This window comes from Schistocerca americana, chromosome 3 (assembly GCF_021461395.2).
Source record: "Schistocerca americana isolate TAMUIC-IGC-003095 chromosome 3, iqSchAmer2.1, whole genome shotgun sequence".
In the NCBI taxonomy this organism is placed as follows: domain Eukaryota; kingdom Metazoa; phylum Arthropoda; class Insecta; order Orthoptera; family Acrididae; genus Schistocerca; species Schistocerca americana.
This window is the reverse complement of record NC_060121.1, coordinates 863,566,123-863,580,567: the sequence shown is the minus strand read 5'-3', so window position 1 is coordinate 863,580,567 and position 14,445 is coordinate 863,566,123. Positions and strand designations below refer to the sequence as shown.

At 46.3% G+C, this 14,445-nt stretch overlaps 1 protein-coding gene across 1 annotated transcript in view; it reads right to left on the bottom strand.

Annotated features, from left to right (window-relative positions):
- Positions 1 to 14,445, bottom strand: part of LOC124605334 (cell division cycle protein 27 homolog) — a 231,427-nt gene that overhangs the window by 184,825 nt on the left and 32,157 nt on the right. Inside the window, exons 3-4 of the mRNA XM_047136940.1 lie at positions 11,767 to 11,914; positions 1,371 to 1,778 (exon numbers count right to left, since the gene is read on the bottom strand). Coding sequence (XP_046992896.1) covers positions 1,371 to 1,778; positions 11,767 to 11,914 — 556 coding nt within the window. The remainder of the gene's footprint in view (positions 1 to 1,370; positions 1,779 to 11,766; positions 11,915 to 14,445) is intronic.

The following is a 14,445-nucleotide window of genomic DNA, read 5'->3' as shown; positions in this document are numbered from 1 at the left end:
TAATACATCTATAAGCTGTGCACCTTACATGAAGAAGCTCGACACCAATTTGTTTCCCTTACAATTTTAATGGGCATCTGCTATAGGTTCACATCTTTTCATAATGATGCACTAAACTGCCAAATTCTCCATCCATAGAAATTGTGTGCTTGCTACCTATACAAGTTTCAGAATGTGTACCATTAGTTTGCTTTTCAAGTTTGTTAATTTACAAAATTTGCCCCTGAAAATATCTTCCTACTTAGCATGTAGAAAAATACATCATCTTGCAAGTAGTAATTGTTTAACTTTTGGAATTTGTGGGTACCCTATATCTGTTAAGATGAAAACTAGATACACAAGTTAACCAGGATTCCACCAGCATGATGAAAACAGCAGAGGGGATGAAATGGAGAGCAAGTGCCACGTTATGTAAGTATTACTGCACAGGAGGCAACACTGATGTACTATATTAGGAAGATTAAAAAAAAAAAGAACTGTCAAATTTATATCCGTCAATTTCTAACAACATTCAATAATAAGTTGGCAAAATTCAAAAATGTGGAATGGAACATGGCTATTAACTACCAGTTCATTGAGATAAGATGTATACCACTGTAGAGTGGATCGGCAGATCAGAAGCAAAACACAAAATTAAAAGCGAGAATACTGAAAAACTTCCCTAGGCACTTTTTTTACTTTTTTATTTTTTTACTTACTTACACACACACACACACACACACACACACAGTGTAATTTGTTTATTTTACCATGTACGCTGTCTCAACTTTCAAGAGTTACTACATGATGCAATTATTAATATAAATGAGAATTTTAAGGTAGCCATTTTATACCCAGGAAAGTTGGTCACTGGGATGTTTTGAGAACTGGGTTTTAGTCCATTACAACACTCCTCAGAAAAGTCACTCTTTAGAAGTTTTCAAAATAACATATTAGTACACATTTCAACAGTGTGACACACTTTACGGTAAGGAGCTCACCACACGTCAGTCGCTCTTGTCCTGACGTCTGGGTAACATGCCGTTCTGTTTTAGCCTTTCCAAACTTAGCCATGTCTCCTTTTAATGGAGGAATTAATAGTTTTGAATCTACAAACAGTCATTTACTTTTATAACTTTCTATTAACAGCACTCTTTATTTCACCTACTGGTACTGGCCAGCAGTTCAGTTCCGTAACTTAATTACATAGTAATTTATGAATACATAAGCCATGAAATGTTAAAACTGTAATTTTACAACATGAAAATTATTGACATTTATGTTAATCTTTATGGAAGATGTTAAATTCCACAATGGGAAACTATATAAGTTATATAAGTTAACATAAAATCAAACACTGGACAATATAAATAAGTCACAATTATAGTTACCTGTTTACTGTATTTTGTTGCACCTCATTTGGGGTGGTGTTGGAATTATTAGAGGAAAGAGTGTTTCCACCAAATGATGTACCAAAGCCATATTCACAAGTGGTACGATGGCTACTGCCAGTACACATAATAAAACTGTCCAGATTTGAAACCTGAAATGTTCTTAGGGGATCTGGTTTCTCCCCACAATTACACAGTTCCTCAAAAGAATGCCAAAGGAATGGATTGAGTTTTAGAGCCCGTCGCAAAGCCTCTGCAGCTTTGGAGCCTCGTTCTGTTTGCAAACATATTTTTGCAAGGATCTGGAGAGCAAAACAAGAGTGTTCCCCAAATTCTGATATTATTTCTTCCAGATTTCTGGATCTAGATGGATCTCCGCCTGTTAGAATAGATTCTGCTTCAGACAGCCTATGGAGAGAAAACACAAAACACATTCAACTATTCTTATCATAGAATATATAACAGTAATAAATATACCACACACAAAAACAAACAAAAAAAAATTACTACGATAAACACTGGAATAAATAGGCAACCACTCGCCATACAGGAACTGTTCTTGGTGCTTAGGTACCAAGAACACCTAAGCACCAGGAACAGTTCCTGGTGCTTAGGTACAGCAGAAAGGTTATGAACTTGCATTTCAGTAATACCACTATTTGTATTACAATAATAACAGTTATCATATGGGTCTTATAAAGAGATTTACTTTATAGTTAAGTCTGAGGAACCTTTAATGGATACACGTATTGCAACTATACTGTGATAATCACAGCTAAAAAAAAAAAAAAAAACATACTTACTTTATCTAAGATTAAACCAGCAGAGCCTTTATTGGTGCCTGCATGTATCAAATATGATCATAACTTTTGTGTGTGTGTGTGTGTGTGTGTGTGTGTGTGTGTGTGTGTGTGTGTGTGTGTGTGTGTGTGTGTGAGAGAGAGAGAGAGTCTTATTGTATGACATCAGAAGCCTTTAATTATGATTCAATTAAACAACTTTTCTTAACATTTTAGACTGCCTTGAAAACCAAACTAAGCAACTGATAAGGACCTTTTCACACAGGAGATGATGCTTCTTGATACAGTTAGCCACTTCCTGTGGCCAGTCTTCAGTGCACAGACCCAAAGTCCCAATCATAGATGAACTGTCACCTGTCTGTTATGTTACAGAACTATTCAGTAACAAAATGTTTCCCTTTGAAAAAATAGTTGTGGACACTGCAGATGTCATTATGAAGAAATGCAAAAAAGTGCTCAACTGCTGCCTGTCTAGAGTAAGATGCCTTACAGAATTTACATTTGACTTATTGTCGAGTAAGGTAGGCTATTCCAGTTTGGGTGCCTGCTCATGGGCAGCCAGCTGCCCATCGACACAGATGGACTGGGATATACCCAAGCAGCTGATGCAGGGACAGTCAGGCAGCCAGGCCATAGTCTATGCAATCATACTCTACTGGGGAATGCCCATGGACAGGGGTGGTCAAGTGGCTTGCACAAGTGCGGGACGCGCGCAATGGGGCTGCCTCACAGACAGCCTGCACCCGCTCCCAAGCGAGCCAAGGGGTGCCTTTGCCCCATGAGGAAGGACTGGAACAGCCTGCAATAAGGGCTGGATTTTTCACAGACCTATCAACATATCACTCCTGTTTGCAGAAGACTTAATATGGTGGGCTGTGCTTCAAAATGATGTTTTCACTCAAGACTGAATAAAATTTAAGACATACTGCAGAGCAGATGCAAAATCTGTCTCTGTTACAAATTGCAGCTCGAATGGGAAGAAAACTATTAGTAAGACTTTACTGGCATTTTTTATCAACCCATTTTGTCATCACCTACAACAGAAAGATCTGCAGTACAATGCACAAGTCATACATGTTTGTACAGTATGCATCTTGCTAAAGATTAATAAAAATTATTACAAGTCAGTACCAAATAAGGTTTTTTTTCCCCCCCTGTGGTGGGAAGATGTCCAAACCATGTTATAAACTCTACATATTTCATTCCAAGCTTCAGCCTATTTTCATTTTTTGACACTGTAAGGTACAGAGCTCTCCCACAGTACTGACCTACTTCACTTCTGTAATGAAACTTTCTGTGTTGAATAAAGTCGCTGTTTTCTATACTGTCAAGAAACGTACAGAAAACCTTTACTGTGCACTACTGAGAAACAGCAGGCAAAGTTGCTTGCTGACTTGACATTGTGAACTGAAACTGTGTGTGAAGAATGTACCATTGGCAGGAAGTGGCTCGCAGCCTGAAGGCTTGTATTTTAATTTGAGCAGCAGAAATTTACCTGACAAGCTACACAACAGCTACAGTGAGCTGCAACCCTTGTGCGAAAGTACGCATAAGGATAAGGTTCAATGTAAAGCAAACTGATTCAGTTTTCTGCATCTAGATACATGGCCTCTTAACTAAATCGACACCCAATACAGTCACTTCATTTCTAATTTTTTTTACATTATATTCATATTTTCGCATTTGTAATTAATGCACCTGAAATGCACTTATATGTTCACAATCTTGTGGTGCTGCCACTCAATCGTCTAGTAATACCAAGTATCTGACATAACTGTTAAAATTTTTGTCTCTTCTCAGTTATAACAACACACCAGTGGTAGCGACAGTGCAGTATTTTAGGTAACCTTGTACACTTATTTACTTGTCTCTTTCATATGTACAATAAAGCAGCACCCCACCCCCTCTAATTCCCCGAAAAACCAAACTTCTTTACATAAAACAGCTTCCAATGTGTAATTACAAGCAAGTTTGTGTGTTCAATAATTGATGTTGAGAGTGTAAAATCTATATGCTTGATGCTGAAATTTTGCTGCAGTTGGATGTCAGTAAGTGCTCTCATTCTCTAATACTGGGAGAATATAGGCTGGGTAGTTTGTGCACTACAAGTTACACTGCCTCAAGAGACACACAGTTTCTTCTAAGTTTCATTCTCGATCTATGTGTTAAACCTTTAATATAAGATCATAACTCGTACTGAGGAGATTATGACAGCATTTTAAATTTGGTCAATAATTACATGAAATACTGAAAATTAAATTTTTATTTTTCCTGGAAGCTATGAGGAAGGCAACCTGCAACTGGGACTGGGTGAACATTTTAGCTGTTAAGTAATATAAATAGCTTAGATGAGAGGAAATAACTAATGTTTTCATTTCTCTTTATTCCAGCTGTAAATCTGCAGATGGCCCAATTCAGCTGACCCCAGTCATAAGTCACAGAGAACAGAATGTCAACCACAGGACTTCTTCACAAGTGTACATTTTATAAAATACACTGACACATTTGTATACTGTTGGCTGGCTGATTGATTAGTTGGTTGGAAGTTTAAGGATCCAAACAGTAGATAAAAACATATAAGTCAGGTTGGAGAGCAGGTGAGGGCTCCCCAGAACTTGTCTATGAGAGGCACCTCCCTCACATCTGGTACCTGCCAACACAAAGCAGGGATAGGTCAGCAACAGAATAAATAGGTCCTTCTAGATAGCTGTAGAGGTGGTCTGTAATAGTAAAAGTCAAAAGATTAAAAAATAGTGAACATCAGTGGACTGAAAATTGTAAATTCAGATGAGAGAAATAACCAGGTTGGTAGGTGGCTGCATAAGTGTTCCCAGGGGCACAGAGTGCAACAGGTGGTGCTCCTCCCACAACTGTTCACTCTTGCTCATTGGAGTGCTATACGAAAAAAGTAGTGTGCTGCAGAGAAAAGTACTAACTAAATCTAACAGCAATTAAAAATACAGTAAAAGAGGGATGACTGGATGGCTGATGGAGGATGCACGATTGAGTGAACCCACCCCCCTGACCCCACAAGCGATGAATAATGACAACCTTTTTTTCCTCCCAACGGAGAGACAGTTCTTGGGAAGCATTCAAATCTGTACAAAAAGATGGCCAGAGCCTCACAGCCACTGGCTTACAACTTTGGGTTTTTCGCTGTGAAAAACATCCACTGTGGGATTGAGGGCACTTCCCATAGGCAGCATACAGCCAAAACTGTAGTCACCTGGTTTGATGGCTACTGTCAGTGGTCCCAGTGCCCCCAAAGGAGCAGGCACCTACTCATTACAATATGCAGGCAGGTAACTGCTCAGGCATGAACAGAGTGACCCTTTCATAGTCGGAGGACTACCGCAGAGTGGGCACCTGATGATCCCCCACACGGTCTGACTACCTTGTTAGTTATTGGGAGACCTCAAGCATACGGGTCGCACTTCTGTAACAATTTTCCAACAATTGGAAGCCATACCTGGACACGAAGAACAAATATGAGTCAACCAAAATATGTTTCGGAAAATAAAGCTTGGGAAAAACCAGCAGGAAGAGCCATGATCTATGTCCTATAAACAAGCAAGGCCGAATTATGAATCTGCCCTAGAGACAAAGTCTATGGAAAAATACAGTCAGTGAGTAAGACTGCAGCAGAGGAAAGGAAGAAGTACCGCAACAGCTCAAGGCCAATAGTTGTCATGCATCTACTCACAGGAGAGAGGAAGGTGTGCCAGGGCATGGGAGGGAGGCAAGGGAGTGCAGGAGTGTGGTGCGTGGGCAGAGAGGAGTGCAACCACGGAAGGGGGTGCTAAGATCTGGGTGGGGTATTCACATTGGTGGAGAGATGCGTGCAGGTATGGGGCAGCGAGTAGCGAGTCAGAGAAATGGAGACGGGTCATGAATGGCACAGAGCGAGATGGTGGCCATAGCTGGCACACAGAGGGAAAGGGACAGAGTGAGGTGAGGGCAGCAGCAGTTGCGGTGGGCGACTGCAGAGCTGTGAGGGTGGGGGGTGTGCACGATGGTGGGGAGGATTGGTCGGTTGGTTGATTCAGGAGAGTGGACGAAACAGTGAGGTTACTGGTCCCAAGAGATTTGAGAAGCATGGAGAGGGAAGTTGACCACACCCTTCATCAGGAACCATCCAGGCATTTACATGAAGTGATTTAGGGAAATCACAAAAAACATAAATGAGGATGGCCAGACGTGGGTTTGAACCGTTATCTTCCCAAATGCAAGTTCAGTCCGTTTACCACTGCGTCACCTGGCTCGATGGTGGGGGACCGACACACACGGGTGATTGGCGCACAAACTGGTAGGTGGGGTGGCAGGTGCAAATGGGTGGGGGGAGAAGTCAGATGCAGAGGTAAATGGATGGGGGAGGGGGTCAGACAAAAATGGGTGGATGAGGTGGGGGGGGGGGGCAGATGCAGACCTGTGGGTGGGGTGTCGCTGACTGGTGAGGGAACAGAGTGCAGACTGGTGGGGGTTGGGCTCAGAGTGGTGGGTGGCAGACAAACAAGGACTGGTAGGATTGGTGTGGGGGAGGCAAAAACTGGTGAACGGGACAGACACACACTTGCTGGGGCGGGGACAGGCACTGATTGATTGAGGGGGGCGAATGCAGACTGGTGGCACTGGTAGGGGGACAGATGTAGACACAGCAAGCTGTTGGGAGCAGTTTGCTGGCAGATGGGAAGGAGCTGGGGGGGGGGGGGGGGGGGGAACACTGCTAGGGTGGTGCAGACAGCTGGAGGGGAACAAAGACTGCCAGCAGGGCAAAGCTGCTGGGGGGGGTGGGGGGGGGGGGTGAGCAGCAAAAGGGTGTGCGGGGGTAGGAGCCGGCACAGACAAGCAGGCGGTGGGACTGGCGCAGACAGGCAGGGAAGGGGACAGGCGAAAACTGGCGGAGGTGGGAGGGCCGACTGCAGACTGGTGATGGGAGGGTGCAGACTGGTGGGGGTTTGGATGGGTGTAGCTTGGCAGGGAGTGAGGTGAGGGCGGGTGAAGATTGGCAATAGAGTGGGTAGAGGGAGACGAGTTTGGATACAGACTGATGGGGGGCAAGGGGCTGGCGCAGATTGGCGGGCGGTGGTGGAAAGTTGCAGGCTGGCAGGCAGCAGGTGCAGACTGGAGGGAGACTGAGTGTAAGTGCAGCCTAGTGGGGAGGTGGGTGGGGGGGGGTGCAGACTGATTGGGGGGGTGAGGAGTGGGTGCAGACTGATTGGGGGGGATGAGGAGTGGGTGCACACTGGGATAATGGGTTGGGGGCTGGCCACACATTGGGGGCAGTGGACATAGACTTCCAGACGTTTTGCGGGTGCAGGTTGGAGGCCGAGGGGCAGAGGAGGTGAGGTGCCAGAGGGGCCAGGGGGTCGGAGAGGTTGAGGCGACGAGGGGCGAGGGGGTCGGAGAGGGTGAGGCGACGAGGGGCGATGGGGTCAGAGGGGGTGAGGCACCGAGGGGCGATGGGGTCAGAGGGGGTGAGGCACCGAGGGGCGATGGGGTCGGAGGGGGTGAGGCACCGAGGGGCGATGGGGTCGGAGGGGGTGACGCGTCGAGGGGCGAGTAAGGCGCCGGGGGCCGGGGAGTGGGTGATGCGTCGAGGGGCGAGGAGGGGTGAGGGTGGCGAGGAGGGGTGTGGGTGGCGCGGAGTGGGACGGGTGTGTGGGGGGAGGGGCGTGGCAGAGGAGCTGAGGGGGGGCGTGGCAGAGGAGCTGAGGGGGGGCGGAGGAGGGAGCGCGGCGCCGGGGGGGAGGGAGCGCGGCGCCGGGAGGGAGGGAGCGCGGCGCCGTGCGGGGGGGGGGGGGGGGGGGCGGAACGCGGACCGGGGGGGGGGGGGCGGAACGCGGACCGGGGGGGGGGGGAGCGCGGCGCCGGGGGGGGAGGGAGCGCGGCGCCAATCGGGGGGGGGGGGGGGGGGGGGGAGCGCGGCGCCAGTGCAGGCAGGGAGTGCGGCGCCAGTGGGGGCAGGGAGCGCGGCGCCAGTGGGGGCAGGGAGCGCGGCGCCAGTGGGGGCAGGGAGCGCGGCGCCAGTGGGGGGCGGGAGCGCGGCGCCAACGGGGGGCGGGAGCGCGGCGGCAACGGGGGCAGGGGGGAGGCGCCAACGGGGCAGGGGGGGAGGCGCCAACGGGGCAGGGGGGGAGGCCCAACGGGGGCAGGGGGGGAGGCGCCAACGGGGGCAGGGGGGAGGCGCCAACGGGGCAGGGGGGAGGCGCCAACGGGGCAGGGGGGGAGGCGCCAACGGGGGCAGGGGGGGAGGCGCCAACGGTGGCAGGGGGGGAGGCGCCAACGGGGGCAGGGGGGGAGGCGCCAACGGGGGCAGGGGGGGAGGCGCCAACGGGGGCAGGGGGGGAGGCGCCAACGGGGGCAGGGGGGGAGGCGCCAACGGGGGCAGGGGGGGAGGCGCCAACGGGGGCAGGGGGGGAGGCGCCAACGGGGGCAGGGGGGGAGGCGCCAACGGGGGCAGGGGGGAGGCGCCAACGGGGGCAGGGGGGGAGGCGCCAACGGGGGCAGGGGGGGAGGCGCCAACGGGGGCAGGGGGGGAGGCGCCAACGGGGGCAGGGGGGGAGGCGCCAACGGGGGCAGGGGGGAGGCGCCAACGGGGGCAGGGGGGGTGGCGCCAACGGGGGCAGGGGGGGTGGCGCCAACGGGGGCAGGGGGGGAGGCGCCAACGGGGGCAGGGGGGGAGGCGCCAACGGGGGCAGGGGGGGAGGCGCCAACGGGGGCAGGGGGGGAGGCGCCAACGGGGGCAGGGGGGGAGGCGCCAACGGGGGCAGGGGGGGAGGCGCCTACTGGGGCAGGGGGGAGGCGCCTACTGGGGCAGGGGGGAGGCGCCTACTGGGGCAGGGGGGAGGCGCCAACTGGGGGAGGGGGAGGCGCCAACTGGGGGAGGGGGAGGCGCCAACTGGGGGAGGGGGAGGCGCCAACTGGGGGAGGGGGAGGCGCCAACTGGGGGAGGGGGAGGCGCCAACTGGGGGAGGGGGAGGCGCCAACTGGGGGAGGGGGAGGCGCCAACTGGGGGAGGGGGAGGCGCCAACTGGGGGAGGGGGAGGCGCCAACTGGGGGCGGGGGAAGGCGCCAAGAGGGCAGAGGGGAAGGTGCCAAGAGGGGAGAGGGGAAGGCGCCAAGAGGGGAGAGGGGAAGGCGCTAAGAGGGGGGAGGGGAAGGCGCTAAGAGGAGAGGGAGGAAGGCGCTAAGAGAGGAGAGGGGAAGGCGCTAAGAGGATAGGGGGAAGGCTTTAAGATGGGTGGGGAGGGGGGAAGGCTTTAAGAGGGGAGGGGAGAGATTGAAGAGGGTTGGGGAGACACACATTAGTTAACTTCAGCTGACAACTAGAGTTCACTTCTACCTGTTATGCAATTAAAATTTGTTAATAATAAAATAAACTTCCACTAATACTTTAATTGATAGTAAACACATCTACTCTGTGGTGCAATAAATGGAGAAAAGACATGTAACATCTTTTACATATTCTAAGCATGTCACAACAGGTTACAGTAACAAATATTTCATATACAAGCAAGGAAAAATATACATAAAAATGAAGGAAACGAGATTAGAATTTAACAATAAGGATTTTATAGAGAGAGCACAGTATAAGATTGCACAAGGCTGGAAAAATAATTGACGAGGTCTTTTTCAAAGGGGCCACCACGCCATTTAAATTTGCACAATTTAGGGGAACCCCAAGAAGCCTTCACCTGTGTGCCTGGACAAGTTCTTTAATTCCAGTCCTAATGAGAGTACCACAACAACAGTTTTAACAACATACTCTTCAACAGAGTGTTTACACACATGGCAGTCTAAACATAATACCGGAAGGAAGATCTCAACAGTATCAAAAAATAAGCCAAATCTGTCATTCTCAAGAATTCACAGACGGCTTTCAATTCTTTCTTGTAAGCTTTCCATAATACGAGGTGCATTCAGGTTCTAAGGCCTACAATTTTTTTTTCTCCGGACTGGAAAGAGATAGAAACATGCGCATTGTTTTAAAATGAGGCCGCGTTCATTGTCAATACGTCCCAGAGATGGCAGCACCGTACGGCAGATGGAATTTTACCGCCAGCGGCGAGAATGGGAACTGTTTTAAATACTTAAAATGGCGACGTTTTCCTTACTTGAACAGCGTGCAATCATTCGTTTTCTGAATTTGCATCGTGTGAAACCAATTGAAATTCATCAACAGTTGAAGGAGACATGTGGTGATGGAGTTACGGATGTGTCGAAAGTGCGTTCATGGGTGCGACAGTTTAATGAAGGCAGAACATCGTGTGACAACAAACCGAAAAAACCTCGGGCTCACACAAGCCGGTCTGACGACATGATCGAGTAAGTGGAGAGAATTGTTTTGGGGGATCGCAGAATGACTGTTGAACAGATCGCCTCCAGAGTTGGCATTTCTGTGGGTTCTGTGCACACAATCCTGCATGACGACTTGAAAATGCGAAAAGTGTCATCCAGGTGGGTGCCACGAATGCTGACGGACGACCACATGGCTGCCCGTGTGGCATGTTGCCAAGCAATGTTGACGCGCAACGACAGCATGAATGGGACTTTCTTTTCGTCGGTTGTGACAATGGATGAGATGTGGATGCCATTTTTCAATCCAGAAACAAAGCGCCAGTCAGCTCAATGGAAGCACACAGATTCACCGCCACCAAAAAAATGTCGGGTAACCGCCAGTGCTGAAAAAATGATGGTGTCCATGTTCTGGGACAGTGAGGGTGTAATCCTTACCCATTGCGTTCCAAAGGGCACTACGGTAACAGGTGCATCCTACAAAAATGTTTTGAAGAACAAATTCCTTCCTGCACTGCAACAAAAACTTCCGAGAAGGGCTGCGCGTTTGCTGTTTCACCAAGACAACGCACCGGCACATCGAGCTAACGTTACGCAACAGTTTCTTTGTGATAACAACTCTGAAGTGATTCCTCATGCTCCCTACTCACCTGACCTAGTGACTTTTGGCTTTTTCCAACAACGAAAGACACACTCCGTGGCCGCACATTCACCAGCCGTGCTGCTATTGCCTCAGCTATTTTCCAGTGGTCAAAACAGACTCCTAAAGAAGCCTTCGCCGCTGCCATGGAATCATGGCGTCAGCGTTGTGAAAAATGTGTACGTCTGCAGGGCGATTATGTCGAAAAGTAACGCTAGTTTCATCGATTTCGGGTGAGTAGTTAATTAGAAAAAAAAATCGGAGGCCTTAGAACTTGAATGCACCTCGTGTTTATGATGATTTACTGGAGCTGCGTGAGTCCAGATATCTTTGGCACATCTTAAATGAAATGCACAAATCCATCTGACTTATTAATTACCTTCCACCATACAATTCACATTAATCTGTAGAACTGTGAGGAGTCACAGGTAACCTATCGACACACAACAAATTTCAATATGTAACTACAAAGAGCTGCTAACATTAAGAAAATATATCAACCACTCTTTCATGTTTATTTTATTCAATTCAAACAAAAAATTTATTTCTGTGGTTCAAAGCTATAGACATTCCAATGAGACATTTTACTCCCCTAAAGTAATACATCAAGCAGTTTAACATTCTTTCCAAAATTCAGAATCCTGAGTGTCTATTTACTTACTTTTGAAGATCAAGGCAGCATTTTGCCATAAGGAATTTACATTTTGCAGAAGTTGGTCCTTTCCTCCTTAACACTGAATATGCTTGACCAGTTTTCCCTGAGCGATAATAGCATGTTGCTAGCAGGAACAGTGCTTCATCTGAATCCACTGTAAAACAACACATATTATGGGGGCTTTCTTAAAACATTAAGGCTACATATATTTCATGACATAAAATTACAGAATGTGAAGAAAAAAATGGTATAATATCAGTTGATGGAGTCACTATCACTTTGCATCCTTAAGTTAAGTGTTCTTACTTTTAATTCTTGTTTCATTGGTCAACCCATTTATTAAGGGACTGTGTGGATTTTTTAATACAACACCTGGAGATAGACACATTTTCCAAATGAGACTTAATGCATCATAAATAAGTTATCAGTGAGAAGATGAAATATATATGTGCTTCCAATATAATTACTAGTCATGGTAGTTTTTAAAAAATAATGGGTGAACTTTATTGACGGTGCAGTGTATATGAAGAATAAGATCTAAAGAAGTAATTAAATACACAATATCAATGGTGAAATTTTCAAAATTTATTACTGTGAAAAATAAAATGAAGAAAATTATAAATATATACTGCACATGTAAACAGCATGAGAAAATTGATTTGTAATGATTTCGAGATGCTCAGCTTGCTGTTATCCTTGTCCTTTTTTTGAATACATTCCAATGAATCTGACACATGCACAAAGTTTTGTTTCTCAATCTGCTGTGAAAGTCTTCCATCACTAAGTCTTTATGCAGTATTGATAGCTAGAAGGCACAGAGAACTCTACGAGAAGTCGTGGACTTACAGGCTGCCACTGACAAAATGTCTGTATCAGGAAACACTCCTCCCAGGATATGGGGAATTATTGGAAGATAATCAGAAATATGGGTCACTTCCAAAGAAAGGAATCTCATTTGTCCTAGACAGAAAGAGAGCTTTCAAAATTCAACAATTTCCGAGACAGACATTTAATCATTACAAGATTGTTTACTACAGTGCTTAGAAGTGATGTGTAGTGCCCAGAATTTTATGTAATTATACATTATTTCCCTTCAAATGGAAAGTGTAAATCTTTAGCAATTACCAAACAATGGAAACTCCAGATAGGAATATCAACAATGTAGGAAAAGACATATTATTGTTTTCGACAAGTTGTGTCTTAGCCATTCAATGAAAAGAGGTGTTAGACTATGGCCAATGCGCTATTTCTATGGAATACAGGATGATGATGGAATAAATGCTTTTGTACCTCCATCAGCTCAATAACAACACAGTGAACAAGTGAGCCGATCCAACTTTTTGAAATAATTGCATTAGTGAAGTACTTCCTGGAACTGAGGCCATCCTCAACAAAAGGCTAACCACGAATCTAATCTACGAACAGAAGTAAGAGCAGTTCTGGGGATTCCACAGCCTGCTAATGCTGAAAACCCCCCCCCTCCACACACACAAACCGGTACACGAATGACGTAAATGTAAGTCCTCAGAGACCTGCAAATTGCTTATTTGTGGGTAACACATGAAAATGAAATGTATGTGCTTTCAATGTCAACCAGAATAAAGTATTACCTTCCTTGCCTAATCTAGTTGTAACTTGCCATTCACCTATGTTGATTGGTTATCTTATTCCTTTTGAATTTTATAAGAATTTAATCATCATTTCAAAATAAGTTACAAGGTAGTTTTGAAAAAATGTCAAAAAATAGTTTTATTGAATATTTTTAGCATTTATTTTGTAACAATTGGACTTTAATTTTTCCTAAATTGTTAATACAGGGTGTATACGCGGACAAGGAGAGAAAATTCCCGGATTTTTCCTGGATCTCCCAGTTAAATATACATTTTCTCCCAGGTGAAAATACGCTATTGCCATGTTAAGTGACAGTATACTTTCCCTCGGAACTGTAAAACTTATCCCTTGATAGGATATGATTTTATACAGAATAGTAGAATTTCCCGGCACTTTGGAAAACGATAGTCAGGGGGAAAAAAAGATCTTTCATATGCAGCAACATGTACGCTGACACTGCATATTTTCGTATTACTAAAGTATAAATATGAATTCCATCAACAGGAAAAGTTAATGGTTTAAATTAATATACATAGTGTTGCTACAAGAAAAGCAAAGCTTTCGCATATATTTGTCTCGAAGATTAATAAACTACAAGAGAAGCTAAGTTTTCACTTATAGGCCCATAATGTTGATCCGTTTAGCGCATATTACACTTTAATATACACCACACAAATACGCCAGCAAAATTTTTAATACCAACATAAATCTCTGATCTTCTGGGCTCAAAATTCTTCTAAATAGCTCGTCATCAAAGATTTGATTTTTAAAAAAGAGACCAAACACTCAGTGATTTAAGAAATCCATCGTACATTCTCGCACATAGTTCATCTTGCGTAAAAGGAAATTTACTTTGAAAATAACGCTTTTCTAACAACAACTCGCAATATTTTCCCGTGATCTGTTAGATTCATTTCAGCAGCTGTCAGAGAGCGCCGGGTAAGAGACGTCACCGCGCTTGCGCAGCTACGGTGATGTAGGAAGCCCATTATGTTCGTACGTGTAAAACATTAAAAGAGCTTACATTATGTCATAAAAGAAACAAGACATCAGAGGATACTCCAAGAGCGTGAG